Below are 16,943 nucleotides of genomic sequence, written 5' to 3'. Positions count from 1 at the left end.
GTTATGAATCTTACGAAAGGTCTGGGGAAAAAATTCAAAACCATTTTCTAAGCTGGAAAGTAGTTCTGCAGCCAATGATGGTGCCCTGAGCAGGCTCGCCCATGGCTGGGATGTCCTCAGGAGTAACGCAGGGCTTTTTCCATCTGACCCAGAGGGTGGGAGTGATAAGAGGCTGACCTCTGGACCAACAGTGTGTGTTGTTTTTTTTGGGTTTTATTGTAATTAAGATGGTTCAGTGTAGAATATTTCTAATGGCAGACTCAAACTGCTCTTTACATTGTTTTGGAGTGGGTTGTCATAGAAACAGAACAAAAAGAAATCTTTCTCCCCCCCAGATTTCTGCTCATTGCAGGTCTTCCCAAAACAGTAATTTTACTGAATGAACAATACTATAATAAGTGTCCTAAACCCATTGTTAAGAGTCCCTCCATTTAGGACCTTGAACCCCTGTGGGTTAGGATCTCAAGTTGGAGTTCTCAGGAGTGGCTCGTCCAAAGGCTTGGCTGCCATATGTAATTAGGTCACTGCAGGAATAGAACGAGTCTTTTTCCAGGCATGTGAGAAGGAAGAATAAAAGATTAGTGGATGGTTTTGCATTCAAGAAATCTCATAATCTTAAATTATTTAGCCTAAATTATCATGGGAATGGCATGGTCTGAATTGGATTAAAGGTTTAGACTCAATGCCAGCAGACATACAGCCGTTGATTTTTCATACAAGGCCATGAGGCTAGGGTGAACAAGAGAAATTCCAGATAATCGTCTGACTTCATTACATTTTAGTTTCTTCCTGTTACCTGTATTCAAAACAGAAATGACTTGCTTGAATTCTATGGCCTTCCCTTACCTAATTTTAATGGACATACCAATGGGCTGAACATTTTCAGGGGATAAAACAGTCAAAGCAGGAGGAAGGAGAGGCAGCCCCGCTAGCTGCTTGTCCCAGTCAGGCCTTGAGCTGCCCAGCACTGTTGCAATTGGCCCGCAGACAGCTGCAGCCTCAGAGCATTGTGCCCAGCCACCAGCATGGCATTGGCATGACGGGTGGCGGGGAGCAGAGCGTGAACTGCCTTGCCACATCAGGGCCCCACTGCACACACGAGGTCTGCTCGCTAAGGTCAGGGTGCATCCTGCTGACCAGATGGCATGAGTGAACCCTTGTCTTCTGCCAGGTCCCGGTCCCGGTCCCCGCGAAGAAGAGCTCACTCCCCCGAGAGACGGAGGGAAGAACGAAGTGTCCCCACTGCCTACCGGATGAGTAACAGCCCTGGGGTCAGCAGGAAGCGAACCCGGTCCAGGTAGGTGGGTGACCAGGCTTTTGTAGATGCAGCCTGTGGGGTGACAGAAAAGGCTGCAAGTGACGGGTCACATATGTCCTCTGGCAGCTTCCCACCACTGTGGAAGCAGGGGTAGCAGAGGGAACACCACGGGCTGGAGCTAGGTGCTATCAGGTGGGGCTGCGGCACTGGAGCTGCGCTCGGGAATGCCTTTTCCCAGCACTTGGACCCACTCAGCTCCTTTCCCTTTACCTGCCAACAGGGAAAGGAAGTGTGGTGATGAGGGACAGGAGGGTCAGATGTTGGAGTCACGAGTGAATCCCTGCTCTGCCCTGGGGCGGGCAACTGACCAGGCTATAGCTGCAGCTCCCAGGAGAGGGCCCCAGAGTTCTCGAGGGGCCTGAGAGCGGGGTTGGGGGTGGTCCTCTGACCCTTTGGCCACAAGAAGAGACCTGTCCTGGCTGTGGAGGGCAAGGGAGGCCAGCTGCCATTTCTGCTGAAGTGGAAACCCCAGCTGTGGGCCTCTGACACAGGGCAGGCGGGGCTCCCCAGCTCTTCCTCCCTAGAGAGAACTCCAAGCTCTGGCAGTCCAGGCCATCTGTGCTTCTCTGGGCCTGCCAGTACCCCCAAGCCAGGGAGCACAGCTGGGGATCATGGCTTCCATTAGTACCGCCAGCAGGTACTTCTCTCTCGTGCAAAGTGTACTGTCAGGAATTGTCCCACCCAGCGTGGGTGGTACCACCCAGCTGCTGTATGTCATGTGGCTTGTGTGTTTCCATTCTCCTAGTAAATGGGGTTCTGGTTTTTTGTGAGCCCCCAGCTCTGGTAGGTGGACAAGGAGCATAGCTGTCCAGTGACTGAGGCACCCAGAAAAGGCAAGATGAGATGAACAACATAGCTTTGGATTTCATAACACTGTGCTGCCGAGTGTGTGTGAGTCAGGACGCTTGGGGTTCCAGAACCTTCTAGAGGACGGATCTTAAACTACCAGTGTGAAAAGCACTGTTCTTGGATAGGTGAACCCAGCTATTGCCCAAACCCATGCATCCACAAGCCAAGCAGCCTCAAAGATGCCCTTAACGGGACCAGTTCTAAAAACATATTCCTAACAGAAAAGATGTTCCTGCAGTCCGACTAGTTATGTGATAGGTCCATTAGTTGATGAAATGTAATCTCTTTTTCTTAATACAAAAAAAATAATAAAAACTACAAAGTTAATAGATTTCACCAAAGGTTTCATGTACAAACTCACTCTGTTTATAAAATACATTTTGTGCCTTAGTAATCCCACACTAAGCATATGTGACTATTCCAGGAAATCAGGGGAATTGAAGTATATTTAAAATTTTATTCCTTAAGCAAGTAATTGTTTAACTTTTGAAATTCATAATCACCTTTAGTATACATAAAGGGCATGGTCTAAAATTAATTCCTTGAAGCAAAAGGTCTTTTCTAATAAGTCATACAAAGGAAGTTAAGAGTCAGTTGGCCGCAGGGCCGAGCTACTCTACCCTGATAGCTGGGATTAAACCTATTAGCCTGGCTCTGAGGAGTTGTGGTAACTGTGGTAGATTCAGGAGGAACCCAGTAGAGGTGAACATGTGCACAATTCCTGGTTGATTTTGTCGTCTTGATTATAAACCCAGAGTTGTCTGTAAGTCCAGAATATGTTCTATTCACAGTCAAGTTACGTTAATCTGGCAGTCAGACTGTGTCCCCTCTATCCGCCTGCTCAGAGTAGGTGTAGGGTCCCTGCCTCAGTGTGGTGGCAGGGAATTAATTAATCTACCAAGTCAGGGTCATTTCAGTCCTCAGGTCACCCAGACCACAGGGACACTGCCTCCTGACAGATTCAAAGAGTTATTTCTTCAAGTCTGATCATTGAGTGCTGCTCATTGTGAAATGTAAGTTACTAGAAAATTTGAAACTTAACTATTTTAAAGTAGTACAGTTGAACACCCATATGCATATAGCCTCAGCTTGACCCAACAGTGTTAATGTTTTGCCACATTTGCATTTATTCTCTTCCCCTTTTTCCCTCCCTCCCTCTTCCTGTGCATATATGTACTGACTTGACAAATTCAGGCTTGCTGTATTACAGAAGGTCCTGTGACCTGGATTTCTGTGGCAGTGCCCCCATGGCTAGGTCCATGTTAGCCCATGTTATGTAAGTTCCACTGCTTCATTCCAGGGGACACAGTAGGTGTCTGTCCCGTTACCAGTGATGCTGAGTTTGGCTGCTTGGTGAAGGTTGCATATACCATGGAGTCGCTCCTCTCCCTCTTGATCTGTGAGGTGACACTGTGGACTATGCTTGTCCTGTTCCCATGGCCTTCTCTTCTTCTTGGTCTCTGCATCCGCTGATACTTGAGTCATTCTTACATTGGTGGAGGCAATGGGGGCTTTCTAATTCTGCCCTTGCTTCCCTGAAGAAGAACCTACCCCCCTTCATTTCAGTATCCCTAGGACTTTGGGGTTTGTGGGCTTTGTTTTTTTATTTGTTGTACAATAATCCATTACCATTATTTTTCTGTTTGATGATGACAGTGTCTCACATTTGGCCCCATTTCTATTTGAGCATTTTGTTGCTTTTTGGCCCACCAAGATATTGTAGGCTTAGCTGGTGCTTTCCCTGCCTGGCCCTGTGGTCAGCCATTTCTCCAAACAACCCTGGTTTCTTTTAATGAGTATTTGGAAATCAAGATCTGGACATACTGAATATTTTTTAAGTCTAAAATCCGTAAGAATGATTGGCCAAATTTTATCACAGCAGAGGTCAACAGGAGGTCTCAGTTATTTTGTTACAGTAAATAACAAGTGGTAAGTTGTTGGGTATTTTTCTGTTGAATTCTGCCTGCTTAGCACTGCATTGGACACATTGGTAGATGTTTGTTGAGTGAGTCAGTGAGAATATACTATTGTTAGATGGTTCTTACATTTATACATGAGTGTTAGTAATTCATGGCACACTTTGATAACTGAAGGATGTATGTCGTTCCTAGAGCAACCACTCAAAAAACAGCTAAAAAGCCAATAGAGGGTATAAAATAGAACTGTAAAAATGCTGTATTCAAAAGAAAGCAGAAAAGTGGAGGGGGGTGTAAAGAATAAACAGACAGCTGGAAAATGAGGTTACAGACAAGATCATCCATACAAATAATACACTAACTGTAAGCAGACTAAAAACTCTAGTTAAACAGCAGAGATTTTAGACAGCATTAAAAAGCAAAACCTAATACTCAGCTGCTTACAAGAGACATTTTACATTTAAGTACACAAACAGGTTAGAATTTAAAAGATGGGCCATATAACGCCAACAACGGCTGCATGACCAGGAGACAGTGAAGGAGCAGTACTGGAAGCAAAGAGCTGCCTCATAGTCACGCACTAATGAAAGCTTGCAGCACCTGAGGCAGAGCTGTCAGAACCAAGAGGACGGGACACACAGTGTGGGTGCAGGAGGTGAGCAGTGCTGTTAGCCACACTGCAGTCTCCCTTGGGAGACATTCTTGTGACATGCACTGGATCGTACACTGTCCACTAAGTAAGTCCCAGTAGTTCCAAAAGAGTCAATGATATGGAGTATGTTCCCTTACCACACAGCAGTAACTATAAAAACCTATAAAGAGATAGCTGGAAAAATCCCCAAATATTTCAAAGTTAACACATTTAACATTACCCATAAGTCAAAAACGGAATCACAAGAGAAAGTAGGAAATATTTTGAAATGAATGATAATGAAAATATTCAAATCTGTGTAGTGCAGCTATGCTTAGAAGGAATTTAGTAGCTTTAAATGTTTATATTAGAAAAGAAGAAAGTTCTAAAAACAATGATCTTAAGAAGCTAGAAAAAGGACAAATTAAACCCAAAGTTAGTGGAAGCACGGAAATCATAACAATCAGAAATCAAAGAAATAGAAAAAAATAAACAGTAAAACCACAATACTAAAACCAAGAAATGGTTCTTTGAAAATCATCCAAAAATTGGTAAATCTTTATTAAGATTGATCAAGAATGAAAGACCTTACAGATATTAAAAGGATAATAAGAAAAAAGTGTCTCATTCCAGTTAATCTCGCAACTTAGGTGAAATGGACACATTCCTTGAAAGAAACTCCCAAACAGAAGAAATAGAAAATCTAAATTCCTTATCTGCTAAAGAAATTGTATTTTTAATTTAGAACCTTTCCACAAAATTCTAACAGACACATTTGAGAAAGTAGGGATACCAATTTTGTAGACACCACTGAAGGAAAATAGAGGAGCGAACACTTCCCAGCTCAGTTCATGAGACTGCCAGAAATGCCTCCTGCGCAGGTGAGCAGTGTGTGTGCACATAAGGGGGCGGGGCGTGGGAGGGGGTATACACGCACAAACCAGTACTCTCAAGAGCAAAGAAGCAAAAACCTTAATGAGATCGAAGCAGATCTCAGTCCAGCAACTTATTAAGAGGATACTACATTGTGACCAAGTAGAATTTGTCTCAGGAATACGAGGTTCTTTAACATTCAAAGACCAATCCTTGTAATTCACTGTATTCCCAGAATAAATAGTCACATGATATTTCAGTAGATGCAGAAGTATCTGCGTCTGACACGATTCATTACCCAGTCAATAAAAATAAAAGGGGCTGAAATGAAAACAACAGCACAACACCTGAACTTCTGTGGGACGCAGAAAAGGCAGTTCTAAAAGGAAAGTATATAGCAATCCAAGCCTATTTAAAGAAGGAAGAACAATCCCAAATGAACAGTCTAAAGTCACAATTGTTGAAACTGGGAAAACAAGAACAAATGAGGCCCAAAGTCAGCAGAAGGAAGAACATAATAAAGATCAGAGAAGAAATAAATAAAATTGAGAAGAATAAAACAATAGAAAAAAATCAATGAAACCAAGAGCTGGTTCTTTCAGAAAATAAACAAAATAGATAAACCCCTAGCCAGATTTACTAAGAGAAAAAGAAAATCTACACACATAAACAGAATCAGAAATGAGAAAGGAAAAATCACGACGTACACCACAGAAATACAAAGAATTATTAGAGAACACTGAAAATCTATATGCTAACAAACTGGATAACCTAGAAGAAATGGACAGCATTCTAGAAAAATACAACCTTCCAAGACTGACCAAGGAAGAAACAGAAAATCTAAGCAGACCAATTACCAGCAACAAAATTGAATCAGTAATCAAAAAGCTACCCAAGAACAGTGATTGTAAAGGGGTACATGGAAGGGACTTGGTGGAGGAGGGAGCCTAGTAAACATAATGTCCTTCTGCAATGTAATTGCAGATTAATGATACCAAAATAACAAAACCCCTGGACCAGATGGATTCACCGCTGAATTTTATCAGACATTTAGAGAAGACATAATACCCATTCTCCTTAAAGTCTTCCAAAAAATAGAAGAGGAGAGAATACTTCCAAACTCATTCTATGAAGCCAGCATCACTCTAATACCAAAAACAGACAAAGACACCACAAAAAAGGAAAATTACAGACCAATATCCCTGATGAACATAGATGCAAAAATACCCAACAAAATATTAGCAAACCAAATTCAAAAAAACATCAAGGGATCATACACCATGATCAAGTGGGATTCATCCTAGGGATGCAAGGATAGTACAAGATTCGAAAATCCATAAACATCATCACCACATCAAGAAAAAGAAGGACAAAAACCACATGATCATCTCCATAGATGCTGAAAAAGCATTCAACAAAATTCAACATCCATTCATGATAAAAACTCTCAACAAAATGGGTATAGAGAGCAAGTACCTCAACATAATAAAGGCCACATGTGACAAACCCACAGCCAACATCATACTTAACAGTGAGAGGCTGAAAGCTTTTCCCCCAAGATTGGGAAGAAGACAAGGATGCCCACTTCCCCACTTTTATTCAAATAGTACTGGAGGTCCTAGCCACGGCAATCAGACAAAGCAAAGAAATAAAAGGCATCCAGATTGGGAAGGAAGAAGTCAAACTGTCACTGTTTGCAGATGACATGATATTGTACATTAAAAAACCCTAAAGAATCCACTCCAAAACTACTAGAACTAATATCTGAATTCAGCAAAATTGCAGGATACAAAATTTCTACACTGAAATCCATTGCATTCCTATACACTAATGATGAACTAGCAGAAAGAGAAATCAGGAAAACAATTCCATTCACAATTGCATCAAAAAGAATAAAATACCTAGGAATAAACCTAACCAAGGAAGTGAAAGACCTATACCCTGAAAACTATAAGACACTCTTAAGAGAAATTAAAGAGGACACTAGCAAATGGAAACTCACCCCGTGCTCTTGGCTAGGAAGAATTAATATCGTCAAAATGGCCATCCTGCCCAAAGCAATATACAGATTCGATGCAATCCCTATCAAATTACCAACAGCATTCTTTAATGAACGGGAACAAATAGTTCAAAAATTCATATGGAAACACCAGAAACCCAGAATAGCCAAAGCAATCCCGAGAAGGAAGAATAAAGTGGGGGGGATCTCGCTCCCCAACTTCAAGCTCTACTACAAATCCACAGTAATCAAGACAATTTGGTACTGGCACAAGAACAGAGCCACAGACCAGTGGAACAGAATAGAGACTCCAGACATTAACCCAAACATATATGGCCAATTAATAAATGATAAAGGAGCCATGAACATACAATGGGGAAAGGACGGTCTCTTCAACAGATGGTGCCGGCAAAACTGGACAGCTAGATGTAAGAGAATGAAACTGGACCACTGTCTAACCCCATACACAAAAGTAAATTCAAAATGGATCAAAGACCTGAACATAAGTCATGAAACCATAAAACTCTTAGGAAAAAACAGGCAAAAATCTCTTGGACATAAACATGAGCGACTTCTTCATGAACATATCTTCCCGGGCAAAGGAAACAAAAGCAAAATTGAACAAGTGGGACTACATCAAGCTGAAAAGCTTCTGTACAGCAAAGGACACCATCAACAGAACAAAAAGACATCCTACAGTATGGGAGAATATATTCATAAATGGCATATCTGATAAGGGATTGACATCCAAATTATATACAGAGTTCATGCACCTCAACAAACAAAAAGCCAATAAGCCAATTAAAAAATGGACAGAGAATCTGAACAGACACTTCTCCGAAGAAGAAATTCAGATGGCCAACAGGTACATGAAAATATGCTCCACATCACTTGTCATCAGAGAAATGCAAATTAAAACCACAATGAGATATCACCTCACACCAGTAAGGATGGCCACCATCCAAAAGACAAACAACAACAAATGTTGGCAAGGATGTGGAGAAAGGGGAACCCTCCTACACTGCTGGTGGGAATGTAAACTAGTTCAACCATTGTGGAAAGCAGTATGGAGGTTCCTCAAAAAACTCAAAATAGAAATACCATTTGACCAGGGAATTCCACTCCTAGGAATTTACCCTAAGAATGCAGCAGCCCAGTTTGAAAAAGACCTATGCACCCCTATGTTTATTGCAGCACTATTTACAATAGCCAAGAATTGAAAGCAACCTAAGTGTCTATCAGTAGATGAGTGGATAAAGAAGATGTGGTACATGTACACAATGGAATATTATTCAGCCATAAGAAGAAAATAAATCCTACCATTTGCAACAACATGAATGGAGCTAGAGGGTATTATGCTCAGTGAAATAAGCCAGGTGGAGAAAGACAAATACCAAATTATTTCACTCATCTGTGGAGTATAAGAACAAAGAAAAACTGAAGGAACAAAACAGCAGCAGAATCACAGAACCCAAGAATGGACTAACAGTTACCAAAAGGAAAGGGACTGGGAAGGATGGGTGGGAAGGGAGGGATAGGGTGGGGAAAAAGAAAGGGGGTATTACAATTAGCATGTATAATATGTGGGGGGGGGGTGTTGGGGAGGGCTGTGCAACACAGAGAAGACAAGTAGTGATTCTACATCTTACTACGCTGATGGACAGTGACTGTAATGGGGTTTGTGGGGGGGACTTGGTGAAGGGGGAAGCCTAGTAAACATCATGTTCTTAAAAAAAAAAAAAAACCCTGAAGAATCCACTCCAAAACTACTAGAACTAATATCTGAATTCAGCAAAGTTGCAGGATACAAAATTTCTACACAGAAATCCATTGCATTCCTATACACTAACGAAATAGCAGAAAGAGAAATCAGGAAAACAATTCCATTCATAATTGCATCAAAAAGAATAAAATACCTAGGAATAAACCTAACCAAGGAAGTACAAGACACTCCTAAGATAAATTAAAGAGGATACTAATAAATGGAAATTCATTCCCATGCTCTTAGGTAGGAAGAATCAATATTGTTAAAATGGCCATCGTGCCTAAAGCAATCTACAGATTCAATGCAATCCCTATCAAAATACCAACAGCATTCTTCAATGAACTGGAACAAATAGTTTTAAAATTCATATGGACCCACAAAAGACCCAGAATAGCCAAAGCAATCCTGAGAAGGAAGAATAAAGCAGGGGGATCTCGCTTCCCAACTTCAAGCTCTACAAAGCCACAGTAATCAAGACAATTTGGTACTGGCACAAGAACAGACCCATAGACCAGTCGAACAGAATCCAGATATTAACCCAAACATATATGGTCAATTAATATAGGATAAAGGAGCCATGGATATACAGTGGGGAAATGATAGCCTCTTCAACAGATGGTGCTGGCAAAACTGGACAGCTACATGTACACAAAATAAACTCGTAATGGATCAAAGACCTGAATGTAAGTCATGAAACCATAAAACTCTTAGAAAAAAACTTAGGCAAAAATCTCTTGGATGTAAACATGAGCAACTTCTTCATGAACATATCTCCCTGGGCAAGAGAAACAGAAGCAAAAATGAACAAGTGGGACTACATCAAGCTGAAAAGCTTCTGTATAGCAAAGGACACCATCAATAGAACAAAAAAACACCTACAGTATGCGAGATTATATTCATAAATGACATATCCGATAAAGGGTTGACATCCAAAATATATAAAGAGCTCATGCACCTCAACAAACAGAAAGCAAATGATCCAATTAAAAAATGGGTAGAGGAGCTGAATAGACAGTTCTCTAAAGAAGAAATTCAGATGGCCAACAGGCACATAAAAAGATGTGCCTCCATTCCTCCATATCAGAGAAATGAAAATTAAAACCACAAGTTTTACACCAGTAAGGATGGCCACCATCCAAAAGACAAACAACAAATGTTGGCGAGAATGTGGAGAGAGCAAAACCCTCCTACACTGCTGAGAATGTAAATTTGTTCAACCATTGTAGAAAGCAGTATGGAGGTTCCTCAGAAAACTCAAAATAGAAATACCATTTGACCAGGGAATTCCACTCCTAGGAGTTTACCCTAAGAATGCAGGAACCCAGTTTGAAAAAAACATATGCACCCCTATGTTTATCGCAGCACTATTTACAGTAACCAAGAAATGGAAGCAACTTAAGTGTCCATCAGTAGATGAATGGAGAAAGAAGATGTGGTACATACACACAGTAGAATGTTATTCAGCCATAAGAAGAAAGCAAATCCTACCATTTGCAACAACATGAATGGAGCCAGAGGGCATTATGCTTAGTGAAATAAGCCAGGTGGAGAAAGACAAATACCAGATGATTTCACTCATCTGTGGAGTATAAGAACAAAGCAAAAACTGAAGGAACAAAACAGCAGCAGAATCACAGAACCCAAGAATGGACTAAGAGTTACCAAAGGGAAGGGACTGGGGAGGGTGGGTGGGAAGGGAGGGATAAGGGAAGAAAAGGGGCATTACAATTAGCACACATAATGTAGGAGGTGGGGCACGGGGAAGGTAGTACAGCACAGAGAAGACAAGTAGTGATTCTGTAGCATCTTACTATGCTGATGGACAGTGACTGTAATGGGGTACGTGAGGGGGACTTGATAATGGGAAGAGTCTAGTAACCATAATGTTGCTCATGTAATTGTACATTAATGACACGGAAGTAAATAAATAAACAAACAAATTAATAATAAAATAAAATAAAAGGGGATGGTTTACTCTCAGCAAACTGGGAATAGAAGGAAACCTCATCTGACAAAGGGCATCTTGAAAAACCTCCAGCTGACCCCACACTTGATGGACAGAGTGCATGCTCTTCCTGAGACTGGAAAACGGGAGGGCGTCACTCTGTAACAGAATTCAGAGCCAAAACAGTACGGTGAGAAATATGAGGCATGAAGACTGGGAAGGAAAATGCAAAATTTGTCTTTTTACATAATTGTGTAAAGTCTTAAGGAATCTCGTTAAGTTGATTTCCATATACTAGCCTAGAAAATTAAAAATAAGTTAGAACAACAGCATTCATAACAGTATCAAAAAACAAACTACATATGGGTGAGTGTAAGGAAATGCAAGACCTGTAAGCTGGAAAACCACAGAACAGCACAGAGAGTCCATTTATAGATTGAAAGGCTTGGTGTTACTCATATGTCTCTTCTTCACCAACTTGATCTACGGCTTTAGTGCAGACTCAGTCAGAATCCCCACAGGCTTTCCTAGAAATTGGCAAATCCAAACTGTGTCCTTTGTGCTGAAAATGAGCAGAATTGGTACATGTTTACTGGAAAGGGGGATGTAATGAGAATTTCCAATGTTTGGCAGTGACAGGACAGGCTGCTTAGTATAGCAAGAACCCATTGGAAAGCTGACTGATCAAGGCTGCGAGCGCTGTACACAGCTGGCTGTCAGAATAGGAAAAAGTGGCCTCTACCCCGCACACAAAGTTTAGGTCAGGATGGACCATAGACCTCAGTGGGAGCACTAGAACCAATCAGCTTTTTTAGGAAAACAAGGAGAATATATTCATGACCCTAAGGGTGTCAAAGATTGCTCAGGATGTAGAAAAACCCACCATAAGATAAAATAATAGATTTGAATTCATTGAAATTAAAAACTTCACTGAAAAGGCAGCTGAGAAAGTAAACAGGCAGGCCTCAGACTGGGAGGAATATTTGCAGTCAGCATCTCTAAGGCTGGTGTCAATTCCAGGAAAGACACCCCAATTCAAAGGGAGCAGATGACTTGCAAGGCCTTTTGTAAAAATATATAACTAGCCAATCAAAGTAGCACCTGTAAAGGTGGCAGTGCCTAACTCACCTGTCAGGGCTACAGACAGACAAGACGGACATGGCAGCGGCTGGTGGGGCTCCTAAGTGGCACCACCACTTGGGAAGTAGTCTGGCCGTCTCTTGTGAAGTCCCACGTGTGCTGCTCCACAACTCAGATGTGCAGTCCCAGGCTTCTCCTTGCTATACTAAGCAGCCTGTCCTGTCATTGCCAAACACTGGAAATCCAGATGTCCATTACCAGGAGAAGGCCTAAGCCGATGGTGGTGGACTCACACAGTGTGGTACTTCTCAACAGCAGAACAGATCGGTGACACAGCCGGCATCATGAGAGAATCTCGGGAAATTTTGCCGAGTGGAAGCCAGACACCAAAGAATAATAAAGCTGTGATCCCACTTCTCCGAAGTTTCAGTTTATGTGACAAGAGTTAAGACAGTGCTTACCTGTGAGGGTGGGGAAGGGGTACAGGTAGCTGAAAGCAGTGAGGGAATGTGTTCCTGATCAGGATGGGGTCTGCACTTGCCGAAACCAACCCGACAACATCACAACCTGTGTTTCACTGGATGTGAAGAGCATCTCAATTTTTTTTTTTTTTTTGCTATCGTTAATGTACAGTTACATGAACAACATTATGGTTACTAGACTCCCCCATTCTCAAGTCCCCACCACATACCCCAGTACAGTCACTGTCCATCAGTGTAGTAAGATGCTATAGTCACTACTTGTCTTCTCTGTGTTGTACTGCCTTCCCTGTATCCCCACACACATTATATGTGCTAATCGTAATGCCCCTTTTTCCTGCTTATCCCTCCCTTCCCACCCATCCTCCCAATCCCTTGAGCATCTCAAATATTTTTAAAATGAGTGAATTACTTAATTCTTCAAGCATGTGCTGAGAAACTTTGTCACATGAGATCAGGTTGTAGTAAAGTTAAATCTGATTTAGGATCACAGCCTGCCTGTAATGAATTCATGTAGATAGCCACAGACGCTTGGCCAGCTTGGGGCCTGTGTCATTTTGACTGACGTCTCATGACACTAAATATTTTTTATTCATGGCTTCCTTTGAAATCCTAGCATATTCACAGACATAAAAATTGTGCAAAGCTTTTGCAATTTGGAAAATAGGCCTGTTTGCAGTTTTCACATCTGTACCCAGTACTAGTGACAGCTTCTCTGTTGATGGCCCACTTGTCTTCATGCTTGCCCCACATCAGGCCCCCTGCCCACAGCCTAGCTCACCAGGGATGCACTTCCCCCAACTACGTTTAAGTTGTGATGCTTCCACCACCACAGGCCACTTCCTTTTTGCTGATGAGGCAGAGCTGGAAAGCCTCGCTGTGCTGGAGCATCAGTTGCTCGGTTGGTGCCAGCAGTCTGCCTCTGCTCCAGAACATTCTCAGGGACCCAGGCTGAAATGTCGAGCCCCCATCAGCTAGTCAGGGCCACCCCTGTCAGAGGGTGGCTATACCAGACAGGTGGTCAGAGAGCATGGACTCAGGCCCCGGTTCCCAAGGCTGTGCCCCTGGGGGTGGGTGCTGACGGGGTCTGGAGCAGGGTGGGGAGCACAGCATGCTGCATGAAGCCTGCAGACCCTGGGAGGGCACCGAGGAGATGCCCTGGAAAGTGGCAGGGCTGGGCTCCAAACCCAGGATGACCATTACCTGGTCTGGGGTCAGTGGGCAAGTGACAGGCCTTGGGGTGTCTCCACAGTGATTCCTGAGGGAGCCAGGAGGCCCCAGGTAGTGTACTTCAAATAGTAAAAGAATTCCATGTTCTGACCATAAAGAGGTCAAGAGGTCCTGTCACTCACCCTTAGGTGAGCACACCGGGCGGCTTTGTCAGCACAGGTGAGGACGGATGAGTGGGGCAGCACGGCTGCATCTCCTGAAATACAGTTCACCCTGCAGCTGGCACTGAAGACCAGGGAGGCATCCTGCCAAGCGTTGCAGTTGGCTGCAGCCAGGAGGGAGAGCAGCAGAAGGGAGGGATGGGGGCTGGTTGTCAACGATGACAGCCCATGCACAGAACCCAAGTCTAGAGTGGCAGCGCACAGGGCAGGCAGCCTCAGGTGTGGTGGGTGGGATTTCTAAGAGCCAGGGAAGCAGCTCAGTCCCTGACTGACCTACTCAGGGCCCTTACCACCTGCGTGTCATCCTCATTTCATGTTTTTAGGGGTGGGGATAGAGGGTCCCAGACCCGGTGTAGAACGGCAGTAGGCCTGCAGGAGGCTGGGGTCCTGGGTGTGGGGCAGGAGAGGGGTGGGCTGAGGCCAGCACGGCTCCAGTCTGCAGGGGGAGAAGGAGCAGGGATGTTTGTGGTGTGGGTTTGGCCTGCCTTGGCAGCGTGGGGGAGCGGGCAGCAGGCGGTGCTGAGCTGGGCCTCAGTGAGATGGGTGTGGGGGCTGGTGGGAGAGCATCGTGGCCAGGTGGCCCATGGGGATGACACACCTATGAACCATGGGATAGGAGGGCTGAGCTTCTGCTTTGCATACTTGGTTTTAATCTTTATTACTTGGATGTTCTCATTAGGTCAGCTTAAGTGAACAAGCAGTGGGAACAGCACTTGGCTGCCTTTTCTTCAGGTGTTCTAATGCCATGAAGTGCTGACCACGCTTTAAACCCCATGGCTCCCTGAAATGGGGACAGACCACCCTCCTCCTGAGGAGAAGGTGGTGTTTGTTTTACTTCTGTGGGAGTTGTGTTTTGCTGCAGCCATCAGTTGTGATTTAAAATGTTAGAACTTTGAGCTACCACGCACAGCAAGGTGGCTTGTGGGTCTTCCCTCGGAAACAACCCTGAGCCATCAGAGCCGGCACTGTGCCCTAACACCACTTTCCTTCCAGAAGTCCCCACGAGAAGAAGAAGAGGAGGCGCTCAAGGTCACGGACCAAATCCAAGGCTGGCTCTCAGTCCACATCCCCAAGCAAGCAGGCCCCACGCCGGCACTCAGCCCACTCGGCCAGCATCTCTCCCGTGGAGAGTCGGGGCTCCAGCCAGGAGCGCTCCAGGTAACCCTGCCCTGACTGTGCCTGACCGCTGGGCCACAGCGCTTCTCATGGGGAGGGCCCAAGAGGTTGCAGGCGGGTAGACCCCAGGGCCCCTGCTCCGCATGTCCTTCAGGCTGTGATGAGCAGAGACAGCGAGCACGAAGGAGCATGGGGCCCTGACAGAGCTGGGGGTTCCTACGGAGGTGGGGCTGTGCTGGGGCTGCAGCGCACCCCACCTCAGAGACAGAGCCGGCAGGGCTGCCACAAGCACCCCACACAGTTGTGGTCATGATTCTGGGAGGGGCAGCTCCAGCTTTAGGAAACTTCTGTCCTTTTCTTCATCTGTCTTAAGTGTGTCTTACATAATGTTTACATAAAAATATATTTTTAATTACACATTGCATTTCACAAAATATTTCAAATGTGTAACACAAAATATAAATGTAAAATGTATTTATAGTGCTGATTTCTTTTTTAAAGATATTGGAAACAAGGTTTTTTAAGCCACTGATCTCTCTATTTGCATTAGGGGAGTATCTCAGGAAAAAGACGGTCAGATCTCTTCAGCAATTGTTTCTTCTGTGCAGAGCAAAATAACTCAGGTAAAATGCAAGTGTGTGTTACCTGTCCGTCCCATCTTGTAGAGACTAGCTCTTGTGTCATGTTTCCTCATCTCATCAATATTGAGGGGTTCTGGGCTGCTTCCCTGGACAGCTGGAGGTGGGCAGCTGGTCTGCGGCAACTGTGTGGCCCAGAACCTGGCCCCCACCTTCTGAAACCCACCCACACTCCGGCTGTGGGCTGCCACAGGCCCTGGCAGTGGGAGGCTGGGTGGATCTGGCCTGGTGTGTTCATAGCCACGCAGCACATTCTCCCTCTTCCTTCACCCTTGCCCACTGATAGTCCCCTGGGTATTTGACTGCATGAATGGGAGCCATGGAAACCCAAGTCTCTCCTTCCACAGGACCTCATGGCCAAAGTAAGAGCAATGCTCGCAGCTTCCAAAAGCATGCAGACCAGCGCCTCCTGAGACGCCGGTGGGTGGCAGCCCCCACCTGCACAGACCTTCACAGAGCACCGACCAGGCCCCAGACTCCTGGACTATGGTGGTTTTTGTAAATTAATTTTTGGTGACATTTTCAGTTTAAGATTTTTGACCAGCAGTCTCTTACCCTGTATATTTGTAAATAATATCATGTTTCTGTGAAAATGTATTATCAAATAAAATGGGAGGAAAACACCTTTTCTAGCCACAAGTATGGGCAGTTTATTCCTTGTTGGCATATGAGCTCTATTCACCATTGACCATCTCTCATGGGACTCACGTGGCATTCCACGGACATCCCAGTGATGCCGCACAGGGCCTGACATTCCCCCTCAGGAGCCCTGGCTCCCGCAGGCCCTGCTGTGGTCAGAGCTCATGTGCTCCCAGCCCAGAGAAAAGCAGAGCGCAACCACCTGGAGCCCCCTTGGGTGTCCGCAGACTGAGCATACAGGTTGCCTCTGTCTTCTGCAGCCTTGGCGGCCTCTCCCCATGTCAGCAGCTGTTGTGTCATACAC

At 44.4% G+C, this 16,943-nt stretch overlaps 1 protein-coding gene across 3 annotated transcripts in view; it reads left to right on the top strand.

Annotated features, from left to right (window-relative positions):
• The window catches only part of SFSWAP (splicing factor SWAP), an 80,395-nt gene extending 63,756 nt beyond the window's left edge, over positions 1-16,639 (top strand). For all 3 annotated transcript variants that reach the window (XM_036921846.2, XM_036921845.2, XM_036921847.2), the window contains 4 exons: positions 1,172-1,297; positions 15,240-15,404; positions 15,913-15,985; positions 16,348-16,639. In XM_036921846.2, the coding sequence (XP_036777741.2) occupies positions 1,172-1,297; positions 15,240-15,404; positions 15,913-15,985; positions 16,348-16,413 (430 nt within the window). In that variant the 3' untranslated portion in view covers positions 16,414-16,639. The remainder of the gene's footprint in view (positions 1-1,171; positions 1,298-15,239; positions 15,405-15,912; positions 15,986-16,347) is intronic.
• The last annotated feature ends 304 nt before the right edge of the window (positions 16,640-16,943 follow it).

The sequence above is a fragment of the Manis pentadactyla genome, chromosome 14 (assembly GCF_030020395.1).
Source record: "Manis pentadactyla isolate mManPen7 chromosome 14, mManPen7.hap1, whole genome shotgun sequence".
Lineage (NCBI taxonomy): Eukaryota > Metazoa > Chordata > Mammalia > Pholidota > Manidae > Manis > Manis pentadactyla.
The sequence above is the reverse complement of the archived record's forward strand: the minus strand, read 5'-3'. Positions and strand labels throughout refer to the sequence as shown.